Source organism: Anguilla rostrata, chromosome 6, assembly GCF_018555375.3.
Source record: "Anguilla rostrata isolate EN2019 chromosome 6, ASM1855537v3, whole genome shotgun sequence".
Classification (NCBI taxonomy): Eukaryota; Metazoa; Chordata; class Actinopteri; order Anguilliformes; family Anguillidae; genus Anguilla; species Anguilla rostrata.
Window position 1 is genome coordinate 36,771,303 of NC_057938.1, and position 16,626 is coordinate 36,787,928.

Genomic DNA, 16,626 nt, shown 5'->3' on the forward strand with positions numbered 1-16,626 from the left:
GTATTGCTTTTGCTGAATTGTTGCAGAGCACTTAACAGTTTAATTAGTCTGTGCATTACAAGCACTGCACATGCTCACATAGCCTTAAAAACACAATCAAACAGAAATGTATTGGGATTCATTTTTTTCCATGACTTCTCTCTTTCTCTTGTTATCTCCCTCTTTCTTCTGCCCTCTCTCCTCTCTTTCTCCTTGATATATTTGATATTTTGTAATGTGCCTAAGATGAATTTTCACAATGTTGGCCGTCTGACAGGTTGAAATATTGCAATATGCAGATTTTTGCTTGCCTCTCTGGCTGTAATAATGGCAATTTAAGTAAAATTTCATCTTGCTTTTGGAGAACTTATTTTTTTAACTTTTAAGTATCATGTAATGCAAAAAGCAGGGGAAGTTAGTACTGCTATTTCATACAGTAAATATCCAAAGCATTTTTGTCTTCTGCAAAAGTTTACAAACGTACATTTGGTATTACAAGAATATAGTACATACTACACTATACTGTATGACCAAAAGTATATGGACACCCCTTGGTCTGGGGCTGGTTTTCATGGTTTGGGCTAAGCCCCTTAATTCCAGTGAAGGCACCTCTTAATGCTACAGCATACAATCACATTTTAGATGATTCTGTGCCACCCCAACCATTTTGGGAAGGTCCTTTCCTGTTTCAGCATGACAATGTCCCCAGGAACACAGTAAGGTCGATATAGAAATGGTTTTGTTGGGAACAGTGTGTAGGAACTTGACTAGCCTGCACAGAGCCCTGACCTCATCCCTCATCCCCATTGGGATCAATTGGAAAGCCAACTGCGAGCCAGGCCTAATCAGTGCCCGACCTCACAAATGCTCCTCTGGCTGAGTGGAAGCAAATCCCAGCAGCAATGCTTCAACATTTAGTATAAAGACTTCCCAGAAGAGTGGAGGTTGTTATGGCAACAAAGGGTGGACCAGGTGTCCACATACTTTTGGTCATGTAGTGTATATGCAAGCTGCAGTACATTCATACTCCCGTGCAGACATTTATTGATTAAAATTTATATTAAGCTGAAAACAGTTTTTTTTTTCCTCCTAATGTAACTTTTCATGAATCTAAACCTTTATTAAATCCTCTGTTCATCCAAAAATGAGAGACATGAATTATCCCTCTGACAAGGAACAGCAGTCAGACTCAATTTGGTCCAGACTGGTAAATGAAACTCATACAGTACAATGGATTTTTGCAGTACTAGATCAGAGCTGTGGAGAAGCTACAAGACATCATAGAAATGCTGCTACTTGCCAGTACTTTGCTGGCCAGAACCATCCAGCTCGCCATCTGCTCAAGCAAATTGGCAAAGGCAGATGAAGAAACAAGAACATATTTTTTTTTTCTTTTATTTGATCTTTTGAAGTCTAAGCACCTGTTCGTTCACATAAATAAATTGACTGGCCAACCATTCCTGTGCTGAATAATTAGTTGTTCTCTAAAATCTGATCAGTGGACATAGCAGGAGATCTTAGATGTGGTAGCAGCGAGCACGGGTGTGATGTGAGGTGGTGGTATGCTCCGAAACGTTTGAAATTTGGCAACATTTATAAGAAATATTAAAATGTGCCATGAGACCCTAAAAAGTCTTTTTGAGAACTGGTGCATGTAAAAGCCTGTCAGTTGTCTTGTGAGAGTGCTGTTGATGTGCCCTGCTTTGAGTTTCAGTGAGCACTGGCTGTGTGATGGGATGTGTGCCCACTGGCTCTCGCTCTGTGTGCACAAGTGGCATTTGCTCACACTGGAGCAGATGATAAAGTGGTCTGCTTTGATAAACAGCTCTTTAACACGTGTTATAGTCTGCACTTCATCTGTAGGGCTTCAAGAGTAAACATTAACACACCATATTTCTGCTGTTAGTAGCTCCTTTTTTATTGAGCATTTGACAAAGAGGGACCTGCCCCTCACACACACACACACACACACACACACACAATTTTCTATTTAAGTCAGGTGCTTTATTGGCAAACTGCTGGCTGTTGGTATGAACTATCAAAGCATAACCACCAGTCAACTGGAAAAAAACACATAACACAAGTTCACTCTCTATTTGAACCCCCGCCCCCAAAACGATCTATACCTCTGGGTCTCACAATCAATTCAAATAGATGTAGATGTGTCTTTTTACAAAACAGAGAATGTGTGTGTGTGTGTGTGTGTGTGTACAAGAGTATGAGTGTGTGTGTGTGTGTGTATATATATATATATATACTCTCTCATGTGGATTATGGTCTGGGGTACACAATATGCTCCAATCAGGGTAAATTTGGGTGTGTAAAGTGGCAAAGGAATAACAGTTAAATCAGCTACCTATCCCCTTTGTCCGACAGCTTCCAGGAGTTATCTACAGGAATTAGTGTCTCAGCTGTATCTTTTCATCTACAGTATACATATATCACACCAATACAGTAGCTCAATAAAATTCACACATTTATATTGGCTGTGAATTGGTATCACTTGAAACACAAAGGTCCTCACTCACTCATTCACTAAATCTCATACAAACTTCCCCCAGTATGTAAGGCCAGTACCTTATTTTAGCGCTTGAAAAAATGTACTTGAAGTATTCCATAATATGCTTCAGCATGCTTTAAGTGTATTTAAAGTTTATGTAAGTTATACTCATGTACAGTGAAGTATTTCACATGGAATACTGAAGTATTTCACATGGAAATAGATGGAGACAGCGTCATAAGCCAGTACACCAAAGATATCACCGTCTTAATAATATTTGTCCTGAGTCGGTACACCAAAGGCATTTTAGTTTACAAATAATATTTGATCGGTTCCTATTTTAATAGTTCAGCAATACAAATATGAATGAGCTGGCAGCTGGCAGTTTTTGTGAGAAAGTCTCGTGTAGACAGAGAGATATTTTTGTCTCTGCCTCCGAAAGTTAGGTCACCATGGCCCTGGAAGTGTGCACAAAAGCATTGCTCCAGTCAGTGCATTTCCATGGACACCAAACTATGCTGGTGACATTAATGATCAGCCAATGAAATGTGTGCCCTGTTTTCAGCAGAGGACAAGTGTCTCTAAGGGCGGCTGCAGTAACCGCATCCCATGATCTCCGTGACAACAAAGCAGGGCAGTACTTGGTGATTGGACACAACCCATCTCTTGGGACATAACCCTTTATATTGCTTTGCAGGAATTTGTTCCTCTCACACCTCTGTGCATTGCAAATGTCTGCATTTTAATTTTACTCAAAACCGTCTCGTAAGCCCTGCCAGAATGCTGTCTGTGGGGACCCAGATTTGATATATTTTTCATTTCGCTTTTTCCTCTCTTTGGAGAGTAGGTTATTGCAGCTCTTGTTTAAATCGCTCCAGCAATTTTTAGTGTGCTAAAAATAGGACAGTGTGATTCTGTTTCTTGGGCTCTTTAAGTAGTCTTTATTCTGGGAAAGAATGTTCTTTGAACCCATTTCTGTATCAGACAGGCAGTTCATTTAAAGGGATATTTCTCTTTTGGGTTTTTGAAAAGGAGGGTCAGTATGCCGACAGCTGCTGGAGAGCATCATTTTTCAGATGTAGCCTATATACCAGTATAATACAAATATATAATGAGAAAATTTAAGTCACATTTTGAGGGGTGAGATCAGATGAGAGATTACATTTTAGGGAAATTTTAAGTAGAAACATTTTCACTGTCAGTGGAACAGCTAGTGGGTCAGGAAAGGCATAGACATTGGCTATGAAATGAAGTGATAAACATATCATATCATGACATATTGTAGTATCCCTACAAAATGACACAATAATGTGCTTATACACAAGAATCCCAAATATGTACATACTAAGGAAAAGTAACTTGTGGTTTCCCTTTAATTGCAGAAAAACATAGTCGATCACTTTCTCTTACCATTCAGTTTTGTTCTGAATGGTCCCAGAATGCCAACTAATTGCACAGCATCCAATGACATGCATCCATGTACACTCCACACTTGCTCGCTCAAGTAACCTGTTTTTCCAAGCCTGAACACCACAAGTTGCATAAGTGGAGAAGCTATCCTGTTAAAACATTTTTGGATGAATTCTGTGAGTATTTTAGGCTACATTTTTGAAACACAAAGGCCCTCACTCACTCATTCACTAACTAACTCTCATACAAACGTCCCCCAGTATGTAAGGCCAGTACCTTATTTTAGCGCTTGAAAAAATGTACCACACTAGAGAAAACCTTTAGATGGAGCCGTTGGCACATGGGGCTTGGGGGCATCATGTTTTTGACTCCCAGACAGGAAGTTGAAACTACCTTGTCACTCCTGTAGGAAAGCCAGCTCTATAAACAGGTTGAAACAGGCTGCAGAATATAGGAATCTGTCGCCCATCCCAAATAAGGAAAGCTCAGGTGATAAGTTCAGCCTGACAAATCATGACCTTACACCTTTTTTTGCATCTTTCTTATGGATCTGTTTGATTGTGTTAAATTAAGTTATGTAAGTGCAACTATGTGCCAAATGCTCCAGACTTTGGCTCAGCTGATCTCACCCTTTGGTGAAGTTGCCTGAGTAAGTATATTCTTTACCCAACACAGTCTTCAGCATCATCTTTTTTCTCCCGCCCACTTCCTTTTTTTTGGATAGCTGGGCTGATGTGCATACGTTTTCATTTCCCCCTTTTTTGCAATACCGAAGAAAACTTTGCCTGGCGAAGTTTGAGATACCTGCTGTCATCATAATCTCAGGTGTGCTGCAGAGTGCTTGCCTCTCTGTTTCTGTCCAGGGACGGGGTGGTGTGAGGGTTGGTAACCCTATGCAGAACCTGTCCATCTGCAAGAACTGCGCAGTCAGAACCTTTGATCATGTAATCTGTGCAGCTGTAGCTCAGAGGAGCAGATCATTGCTGCCAAAGAAAAATAATACATGCTCAATCTTTTTCCAGATGAATCAGTTTCTTATTTATACAGGAATTAAAGCAGTGATTACAGTGGACAGTCTTGGACCAAATTTCAGTGGGCTGCTGTCCAGCAATGTGATGGAAAGGGAAGAGATTAAATATGCTTTTTGGCTAAATAAAATGACACTAAAAAGAAGGAAAAGTATAACGGTGGGAGAAATAGACACATAAAGAGGAAGAAAAATATGCCTTGTGGTTGATTAAGGATTGAACGCCTAATTTGGTAGGGAAGTCGAGCATTTCAGTTGAGGTTTAACAGAGGTGTTGTCAAAGATAAAAGGCATTAAGATATAACTCCAGATAGGGATACATTTCATGAACAATTCTTCCTGTATTTTACTTTCTTTTAAAAAAAATTCAGAACAGTCTTGGTTTGCAGTGTTATGGATCTCAAAAATCCCAATTGTCCCTTTAAAGAGTGTTTTGGGTGTAGTTTGCACTCAGTCAATCCACCAATTCATGGATGAAAGTGTATTGTGTTGCACCAACTGAGTAAGGGCTGGGCATGGAGGACATTGTGCAGTTGTCTTTCAGTTTGTAGCAGATGTTTGGCCCTCAGTGATCACTGTGAGATGCATATTGGCATCCCTGCAGATCCTCATCTTCCCTGAGCTTGTATCTCATCCACAAGAACAACATAGAAGAAATGTAATAAAAATGAAAGAATATTTTAATGCAGTTCAGTGGTGGTGCTGATAATGGTTAATATGATCATAAATTATGCATTAATGTATGGTGGTTATAGCACAAATGAAGGGTAATTTGTTGATTTCTGTGACGTATGGGCTTCCAACGTCACACAAATTGATTCTGATCCATGTTCAGTATCCCTTTGGATGATCAGAAAGGATTATAATCTTCTTAATTAATAAGCTGCTCTTCATTCATTAGTTTTTCCTGTGATCTGCCAATGCGGGTATTGCTAAGATGTCCTTGTAGTTCATCAACCACTTCTCTGTTCTTTTACATTTCCAGGCATTGAGCTAATTTGGTTATATTGCAATTGGGGGTAATTAATCAGTGCCTCTTATGGAGGCATAAATCCCAGTGTTTTAGTGACAAATTCCTGCAGGGGCAAGGAGTTGAATTTGTCAGAACCAGGCTTTAGGCCAGGGAAAAGATATTTTGGAGTAATAAATAATAATAATAATAATAATAATAATAATAATAATAATAAATCGCGCTCGGTATTGTGGAATGCATCATTTGACATTTTTGGAGAGAAGACTTGCTAGCAGTCCGGCTGTCATAAGACTATACGATCAGCAGTCTTTTTACTACTCTCAAAATGTAGTAGATGGAAAAGCAAGTTAATGAACTGCCATGGTTTTTTTAGTCAATGTAGCAAAAACCAGGTTCTTTGCGCACAGTTTGACTGATGGGCTGCCTGTTCAGTCACGTTCATCACCCGCTGGCGGTCCCCAATTAGGCCCTGACAGCATTTTAGCGCCATCGCACCTGGGTGACAAACCTTAACGACCGCGCGGGCGAGCAGGGCCCGTGGCCTAGCGGTAAGCGATGCAGATGAGAGGCCGTCGTAATGGCTCGGGTCCCAGATCGTTAGCATTTCGCAGGGGAGCTGCCGGGTCGCAACCACACCGCCACGGCGTGCTGTCGCCTGCCGCGTAATTGGTGCCGGGCTCCTTCCCTCCCCCTTCCCCCCGCGACAACCCCAAGCTCCGGTGGAACGACGCGGCAGGCAGGGTTTGGGTTGTCAAACTTAGCAGGGACCTCCCGGAAGATGGGAAGCATCACACGATGTGGTGCCTGGAGGTAGAGGCAGGAAGGAGGGGTGAAGACAGGCCGTTCGAGGGGCACTGGCCTATATTTGTCTCCACAGAGAGACTGCTGTGGTGACGGCTAGCTTTAGCCGTTACTCCAAGCCGTCGTGCTTAGTGAAGAAAGGGAGAAACCAAATTTCCCATATTTGTCTATTTTTGTTCATTCATTTTGAAAAAAAAAAATCAATAAAGTTATCAGGGAATATCAAATTCTGGGGAAATTGGCCTTTTTACCTGGGGCTAGAATGAGGTGCGAGGATTACGGAAGAAAGTGTGACGCAGACCTCGTTAAAGCTAACGAGTGGAGAGGTCTTGCGCAAGCTGTAGTAGGCCTCAGCAGACTGGGTATCGGCATGCTAATTAACACCGCTCACCATCAATACGCCGCTAAGGAGCCCCATCGCTCCACCGCTGAAATCTCCTCTGGGCCGAGGGTGCGTGGGCCCGAAGCGTGCCGCTGTTGGGGGCCCGCGTGTGGGGGTCGGGGGGCCGCGCCCTCCCACCAGGCCCTCCTCAGAGGGATTACAGAGCCAGGACCCGCTGGACGTGTATCTGGGGACTGAACCACATGGCTGCAGGCTGGGGTCTGTGATGTGTAGGGACTGCTCAGTTTAGGGAGTGTTGTTCAGCTGTACCCCATGGGCCAAATGCAAGCTTTTGATCCTAGAGAACCACAAAAAATGTATAATTTCTATGTGCCATAAGATTGCAAATGTCAGCATCCACCAATCCTACCCCCCACCAGTGTCATAAATAATAGCTATCCATATGCACATGCATACTATCTGATTCATATGCTGTTTTATGAATATATACTAATACATAGAAAAGTGGAAGATGTTGGACTGTTTTTTTTAACGGGCTCACATGTTAAAAAATCTGCTCCAAGTGCCTGCTCAGTATGAATATAAAAGCAAGCCTACGAATTATACTGTACATATGAACCCTTAGCAGTGATAATTCCCAAGCCATTAAGGCCAGCATTAGTGAAATATGGAAATATGGTCTCTGGATATGTATATTGTTAATTAGTACTGAGAATGGGACTCCTTTACGCTTACTAATTGCTCCAAACTGACTTGAATGGTTCCCGACATTTTGACCTGCAAAGGTTTGCATCAGGTAGAGCAATCGCATGAAGCATAATATGCTGTCATTGATTTTCCGTTTGAATATTCTGTTTATATTTCCATATTTCATAAATTTCAGAGAAAACACACTTTGTAAATTACTCATTGTGATCATTGTATTCATGAGTATTAGTCTTATGGATCCATGACATGGTGGGATGAAGATTTAGACATTAGTACTAGAGTATAAAATAGCCACTGCATTGCTAGATGTAGTGGGTGTCAATCATTAACCACTGACTCTATTGAGGTAGGGGGCCTCAACCAATGAGAGGCCACCTTAAGGTGGCTGAGAAAAGGTTTGGGATGATGATGGTTTATTTGCACGACCTGATCACCATGCGAGCAGCAGTAACACAGTGATGCTTGGAGGTTCCCAGTTGTGATGTTTGGAGGTTCTTGCCTTGAGAAAATGAAGGCAATTTAAATCCCTCAAGAGAGCAGTGTCTAGTGTGCAATGAGATGCTGCTTTCATAACAGATATATGGGTAATTATCAGAGAGGTGAGCTTTGACAGCAACCCTCATTTTTTAATCGAAACGTCTGACTCTTTATCTGCAGAGTCCATTCGTAAAATGGAAAGAAAAACAGCTTCCTTTCTAGGCTCGTTGACGGCTTTGCTAATGAGGACTTTCGGAGGATGAAGTGTAACCTTTTCTCTCCTTACTTTCCAGGAAAATATAAAAGTGCAATCTCTACTGCTGCTTCCATCCCAACAAACATTTTCACGTCTAATCAATGCCAGCCATGAAGGTCGATATGATGTCGATTAGTGGGGCAGAAATGAAAGTTTTTCTGAAGTGGGTAATTTGATGAGTACAAAATACTAATCTACTTCAGGAAGAAAAGTGGTCATGTCATGGCTCAACATTGATCAACCTTGTAGCCATGACGCAGCTTGACAAATTGTTTGGGATGTCTGGAATGAGCTTTTTACATTACATTACATTACATTTATTTGGCAGACGCTTTTATCCAAAGCGACATACAAAAGTGCATTTCATGGTCATGGACAACTACAAAACACAGGTTCAGTAAGATACAATGCTTATTTTGTGCAGCTATTTCTAGCCAAGAACACAGTTTAGTTCACACAGTGAACACTATTCTGACCTAATCTCTGCCAAGCCAACTAGGCAGAAGAACAAGCTACAACATTAGGACAAATACAAATGACTAAATAGTGCTGGAATGGGGGTACATGTAACGAGTGTCATGATGGGGGGGATTTAAAGAGACCCAAACTGCCTTACCAGACCACTGTCACACATATCCCCTTTTTCTCCCGCAGATCGTCTTCCGGAAGATTGCGGACGTGAAGAAGGAGGAGGAGGAGCGCCGTCAACATAAGGACGAGGTGACGCTCTCCATTCCGGTGGACCATCCCGTCCGGAAGCTCTTCCAGAAGTTCAAGCAGCAGAAGGAGATACGGACCCAGGGCCCCGCCCCCTCCAGTCGATGCCAGGTGCGGTCGGAGCTCCACCACCTCCAGCTCCACCCGTGCTCGCTCCAGCCCATGCAGAACGGCACGCCCGGCAACGGCGGCAGCAGCGTGGTCACCGTCTCCCAGAACACGCCCATCCATAACTCGCTGGCCTACGTGCACACGGGCGAGAGCGCGGAGAGGCCCGCCCAGGACGCGATGGAGCTCCAGCCCAGCATGGGCGGCAGAGACCCGAACTGCCTACGGGTCCACAGCCCGTCCCGACTCCGGCCCAGTCCTGGCCACAGCTGGGCCCGGCTCCAGGACGACGCCGCGGCCGGCGCCGCCGAGGAGACGAAGGAGGAGTGGGTGGACGTGTCGCAGGTGGAGTGCGTGGAGCTGCTCTCGGATGACAGCAAGAGCCAGGAGGAGGGGATCGGGGGCGGAGTCGGGGGCGGGGTGGAGGGCGGGGACGAGGAGAGCCTCCTGCACAAGACGGACTCCTGCGACAGCGGCATAACCAAAAGCGACCTGCGGATAGACGCGGCGGGCGAGGCGCGCAGCCCCCTGGGGGACCCCGGGGCCGCCCCGGCGGGGCCGCGCCCGCCCGCCCTCCACCCCGGCCTGGAGCAGGCGCTCCACGCCACCCTGCAGGACGCCAAGCTGGAGCTCAGGGCCGACATCCAGACGCTGGGCGGGCGCATGGCCGCCCTGGAGGCGCAGGTGGCCGAGATCCTCCGGCTGCTCTCCGAGAAGAGGGCCCCGACCGAGGGCCAGGACCCGCCCCAGACCTCCACGCCCAAAACCAAAACCACGCGGCAGGACATCTTCACCGTCTCCCGGCCCGTCACGCCCGAGTCTGAGAGACGCGGCGCAGAACAGCTCTGAAGCCGGGGCTCTTCCTTTTGGGTATCCATCCCTTTTCTTTCTTCCTTTCTTTATATCCTTCATGTTTCCTTTCTTCTCCCACAGGACAAGACAAGGAAACAAGAAAAAAAAAAGTTTGCGAAAAGACACTGTATGTTTTTTTTCCCTTGTAAGATATCTACCTGCATGTCCAGCTGGATTCTGGCCTGCCAAAGAAATCTACTGACCATAGTGTTTGCTTGTACATTATGCAGTTGACTGCATGCAAAAAAATGATAATAATTTTCGAAAGATTATTTATAGATCTGCACAATGTTATCTCTAGGGATTTGTATTATTCTATTCATAAAATTCAGGTTTTGAGCAGGGGCGGTTTCACAGTGCCAGTCTCTTGTGAATCTTCAGCTTAGCAAGTGCCCTTCCATGCACTACAAAGAAGAGTTAAGTTAGGAGGGTGCAGGTGTTTCTCTGAACCCAGCTGCAGTGCTGAAACAGAGAGATTTTCTGAGATCACACCATCCTAGTGTAGCATGCCTGTGAGGAGAAGGAGCTCTCCATGAACCCTGGCACTGGTGGTCTACAGCAGTCTGAGGGCATTGATGATAGAGCGCGCGTACCGATGTTTACTTTTCCAGGGCCTTTAGTTAAGTGCCACCCCCCTCTAATGAGATATACAATACAAATCATTAGTCTTTATGGGGAAGTTGCCAGATTTTACTTCAGAGCAGTTTTATCACCGCTCTGTGGCAGAAGGCGCATCCTTATAAAAATCCTCTCTTTTTGTGGGTTTTTTTTTTTTGTGGAGAAGCAGCTTGGACTGTCAAGGTTTGGCCATTGGGGAGAGCTTCACCAGAGGTGCACAGCCCTGCATGAACACAGTTTCAGGGTACTGGTTTTCAGGGGACTCTCTAGCTTAATGTGGCATCATGCTCGGTGCATGCTATGAAAGTGTTCCATATGTGTGAAGCTAAATAAGAAAACGATGTTTTGCTGTAACACTGCTGTTCACTTTAAGGGAGGGGGGGGGGGGTTTCTGAGTGTGACACCAGTGCTCTGTAACCAGTGAATTCATTCATCACCTTTCAGTAAATGGGATCAATTTTTTACCGGGGTCAAAAGAATAGCGGTTATAATATAAAGTACTATGCCCATGTAGCGAATTTTGATCTAGCAATGCTGTATTTTTCTCAAAAGTAAAAGGGGTTCTGACTTCACTTCAGATTCTTTTATATAAGATCAGTGTAAATTTAAATTTGATTTCTCTGGCCTTTGGGTAATACGTTGGCATAAAGGCCAAACATCTGAGCAACGATGGGCGTGTTCCTGGTGACGGAGAAAGGGTCAGAAATGAATGGGGTTCCAGCAATGAAGAAAACTAAATGAACTATGTGTCAATCATTTCTCCCAGTAGGAAAATAGTTAGCATCTTCCATTTCAATTCACAAATTTCAATTGTTATTCACTTCATGAACTGAAAAATTCCAACAATGTTCCATAGGTATTTTTCAGTTAATTAATTGCATTTCAATACATTTTTTTGGATTGCCTGAATTAAAATTGAAGTGACCCTAAATTTGCTAGACTGAATGAAAGTGCAAGTAATGGTATATTTTATATTTAGAATTAGATGACTAGTGTTAAATGATTTTGTGTCTTTATGGTGATAAGCACTGAGTCCTCCAATTAGTCTCCGCCCCATTCACCCCACCCCACCCAAAGGAGAAAGTGGAAGTGGAAGCATGCCAGGCTGCGTGTGTGTGTGTGTGTGTGTGTGTGTGGGGTGGGGGGGCAATGACCTGAAACAGGAAATGGGAAATGTCTGGAATGCTGACATACTTGATTGGCTGTTCAGGAGGAATTTGGAAGTACCTCAATAGCTGTTGTTTCTTGATTATGGGACTCAATCCATGCCATTGCAAACTATGCAACCCCTTCATTTTTCACTGAGTAATCTGTTGATGAAGTGGTGCATTATGGGTGAATTATTCCACTTGTCTTGTTGAACTGAACTTTTGAGTTCACAAGCAGACCAATCAGATTGTCAGATATAATGTACAAATAGTGTGCCGTATCACCGTTTACATTTCATATACTTCATGTTTTGTATTGTTTGTGCACGGAGAACCAGGGCGGTGGCTCCCGGTGCAATAACTGATAATGCTCCCACTGGACAAGTAGAGAAATAAAAGTCATTCACATATTAACATGTTTTTTTCCCCCTGGATTTGCAGCCTTTATCCTGGCCTCCACAACAAAATCAATGTGGAAATCGCCTTGAGAGTTGCTCTGAGAGAACCTGGTGTAAAATATTTCTTTGCACAAACCAGGCATCCGTAAATCAATTTTCATAAGTTAGGAACCTGATTTCTGATTGGTTACAGTATGTCCAACTGAACAGTTTCCCTGGGGTTCATTGGCAAATACCTATAATAAATATTTCAGGAAGCTTCAAATGACTTTTGAGCTTTAATTATATATTCATTTTAAATTATGATTTTCACATAAACATGACGGCACAGTAGGGTGTCCTTTAAAACTGCATGCAGAAATCAAAAATAATTTTCTCTTCTCCCTCCTCCACTCTCTTTGCCCCCTCTCTTTCACACCCTATTAGCTAGCGATTGTAATAAAGAAATATTAAACTGCCCGTTGTCTTACATATGTCCGCCTCCCTACCTGTATGACAGCATACGTGATAAAAGCAAAGCCCCCCCCTGCCTCTGCCTTAATTGATGGGGAAAGCACCGCTTTCTCTCCCAGTCCCTTGAATGTACACTGTAGAGCATGAGACACTGAAATCACACGTTTCCCTAGAGCATGCAGACGTACGGATCGTGTTTGCTATAGCGCCCCTCCCTCGCCTCCGGCGATCTACGCTGTACGAGGGGGCAGCGCATGGAAAGCCAAGGAGGGCTGTCATCTTTCAGAGCGTGTCATCACGCAGCCTGATGCAGCCAGTGGCCAATCCCTTTCCGGCCTTTTTATTCATTATGTATTTATTTATTTATTTATTTATTTTTTTGTACTGGAATGTTGCCGTTTTTATACTTTTTTGAGAAATGTTTCGAGAACTGCTGTCACTGAAAGTTGATGTACTGGTCCTGCGGTTACGCAGGACATGCACAATAAAAATTAATGTTTGATTGAAATAAAAACAAAAATCTGTCATCCTTCCATTTTCGCACACTCGAGATAGCAATCCCCATGTAATGACAGGAGGTCACATGTTGATTTTGGTTGTAACCTTCGCTTAAGTCATAGATTCCTCCTGAAATCCACAGCAACGGAAATGACTTCAATTAAAATGCGCTGTACTGAAAGAGAATGACGATCAGCAGCCTCTACTGGTTGAGTCTGGACTCATCCACCTCCTCTGACAGCAGCTCCAGTGTCACAGTTGAACTGGAAAGAATAACAATCATTGCATAACAAAGAAAGAGAACCACAAAAGCCTTATGAATTCAGTAGTCTCCAAACCCTGTATGGTAAAACAAATTCAATAGTCATGTCATGTACTTGTCACACTGTATATCATGTATATATGAGATATAATAATGCATATATTTTCTGTTTTGATAGATGAAAGGTTTCAGAAATTATAATGGGCTATATTAATAAATGTACATAACAAAGTATGATGCATTCTGCAAATACTGAGAAATTATTTATACATTTGGAGGCTACATATGCAATGGAAATTATTTCACATAATTATACAGTCTTCAGTTGGGGAAAGCACAGAGTAAAATGTCCAGTGTTAATTCAACTCTAAAAATAGGGACCGTATGTGCTCTGTAAGAGCTGATATAACGCTGAAAATGTTACTGTGCAATCGCTCAGCATGCATGTTGAGCTCTAGAGCCTGACACTAATTGTGTGAGTCGGGCCATGTCGCTCCCTGACCATGACAAGCATTACCTGGGAACGGAACACAAATATGGGGTTAAGGTGGGATTCAGGTCAGCTAGAATTGATGTTTTTACCGCTATTTAGCAAACCCCCAGCTACAATGTACAGTACCTACGTGTTACCAGTAAGAGGTCTCTCCTGTAGTATGCTGTGCAACTTGTATTGTGATAGAAAACACGTTTGTCAATCATATGACTTCAACCTAGTGCAATCAATTGTACACAAACACCTACAGACTATTTCCGCTAAGACCAGTGGGCCAGATGTCATTAAAATCAGAAAATGCTTTTAAGAAAAAGGTGTGAAACCCTGCAGGGCTTCAGTTGTGCGGGTTTTGTGGCTTCCTTGCCAATTAAGACCCCGTAAAAACGGTTTGTGGGCTCAATAGCCGATCATTGACTTAAATAAATCAATGCTAAAAATAAGTACTGAAACATCAAAAGCCAGCAGACCCTGCTGACCTCCAGGACTGGAGCTGGACCCATGTTCAAAGACATTTTTAAAATAAAAAAGGAGGAAAACTTGAAAGAAAAGAAAGAGACAATGTGGTAAGCTATGTACCCATTATGGCTTGGATGCCAAATGACGCATTCATTTTAAAACACGCCACTTATCTGAAGGCCAGGCAGCCTGTATAAAAGAGCAAACTATCAGCATGATAAGAGTCTACAGCTGTCTGTGCATTATGTTTTTATAGCCATCCAGAACAGTAATTAGATAAACAAAACGTCTCAGGGATGAAATCAAAGACCCCCCAGATTTGATTGACGCATCAGTTGGCCCCATTTCACTCCATGGCGGTGGCTTGGGGGGTGAAGAATGATGTCACATGTGCGTAATATCCTCACCTTTAACAGATCTGATGGGAGGAGGGACAGTGGGGCTGGGTTTCGCAGGTAATTTCACCACATAGGAACTGTAAACAACCCCAGGGCATCGATGCTGTCAAATCGCCATGAAATTTTTATGTGCTTTTTCACCCACTGTCCCGGTGGATTTTGGACTAGACTACCAGACTTGTTGATCATGATGGAAATGTTGTTTGTAAAAAGTGCCTGTCTAGACTGAAATGTGGTATCTCTTTTATGGGTATTTATGCACCCCCCCCCCCCCCACACACACACACAAACACACACACACACGGGATATGTGAAAAGGTGCAGCACAGCTTGCTCTAATACCGAGCTTTACTTTTTCAGTCTGACACATGCTCAGATATTGAATATAGAATAAGGCTAACATAACATATTGCAATCAAATAAGTGAACAAAACATGAAATATCTGGCTAGAGTCATCACCAGAGTGGTATACAAGCAAGAGTGTGATTGTCAGTAACAGACCTCTGTAGAGTATCCATGGTTACAACATACAAAGACTGTACTGTTGACCATTGGTCTAACAGGTGCTGTACGGAGACCCAGCTGTCCACAGTGTGTGTTTGTGGGTATGAGAGAAATAGTGGGGGGAGTGTATGTGAGGGGGTGAGAGAGTGTGTGTGTGTTAGTCACAAAAGTGTGTGTGGTAGTGGGGGGGGTGACTTATAAACTGTGTGTGATTAAGTAAGTATGGATCAGTGTGGTTAAAGAAGTGTGTGTTAGTGGGGTTTAGTGAGTATGTGTGTATTAGTGGGGTGTGAGTGTGTTAGTAGGAGGTGACTGAGGGTGAGGCTGTTACTCCGCTCTATTTAGCTTTGACACTCTTCAAAATAGCAACCATACATTAAAGAGCTAGTAAGACAGGCATTCATAGGGTTAAAAAACTAGAGATTGAACCCACAATTAGATGAAAAATTCCAATCCTGCATAGTGCCTGTGGGGCCTTGGAACTGTTCTCTGAAATATTGCCAGTAGTGAAACTTACAGAAATAATTAAACATGCATTATACTTCAATTTATTTTAAAAAATTCAGTTCATTTTTAAAACCCGCAAGCATATTGAACACGAGGGGGAAAATGTTTTTTTTTTTTGTTTATTTTTGTGCTTAAAATTTGAATGCACGGAAAGTACATCAGTGATTCAACAAGCTGACTTATGGATGAGCATGCCTTGTTTGGAAATCACACTAAGTCTAAATAAACATACATTTTCCTCATCCTACTAAAAGTATGTATTTTGTCTTGACATGGGACTGCTTCTATAGGACAGTAGTTCACTTTTTTGGAATAGTGCATCGATCCTAACTTCTCGCTGTTTTTTTTCCATCCATAAACGTTATAGGTTCAATTTGAAGGTACTTTTTCTTTTATAGATCTAATATCATGTTTTTTTTAATACTTCTGCATTCGTATATATGGTATTTGTTTTCGTTTTGCAATATCGAAGTTGTGTATAAGTTGCAACAAGAGCGATTCAAGTATTTGCACTGATACAAAAAAATATATATATATATATCGCCTGTTTGTAGCTACTGGATAATATTATCGTATTATTATATGAACATTGTGTTCCTTCATGTAACATCAAAACTGATATTTATCTCTGGGTGTGGGGATTCCAGCTGTTGGAACCTGTAAGTGTGTTTTTATCAGAACTAAACATCCTGTGAGCCTGACGTAGGCTATATTTCATAACTTTCTCTATTGATGAGAC

At 42.7% G+C, this 16,626-nt stretch overlaps 1 protein-coding gene across 1 annotated transcript in view; it reads left to right on the forward strand.

Moving 5' to 3' along the window:
- LOC135257049 (potassium voltage-gated channel subfamily H member 5-like) overlaps window positions 1–13,617 on the forward strand; it is a 94,644-nt gene extending 81,027 nt beyond the window's left edge. The window contains exon 12 of the mRNA XM_064339448.1: window positions 9,129–13,617. Coding sequence (XP_064195518.1) covers window positions 9,129–10,148 — 1,020 coding nt within the window. The 3' untranslated portion in view covers window positions 10,149–13,617. The remainder of the gene's footprint in view (window positions 1–9,128) is intronic.
- The last annotated feature ends 3,009 nt before the right edge of the window (window positions 13,618–16,626 follow it).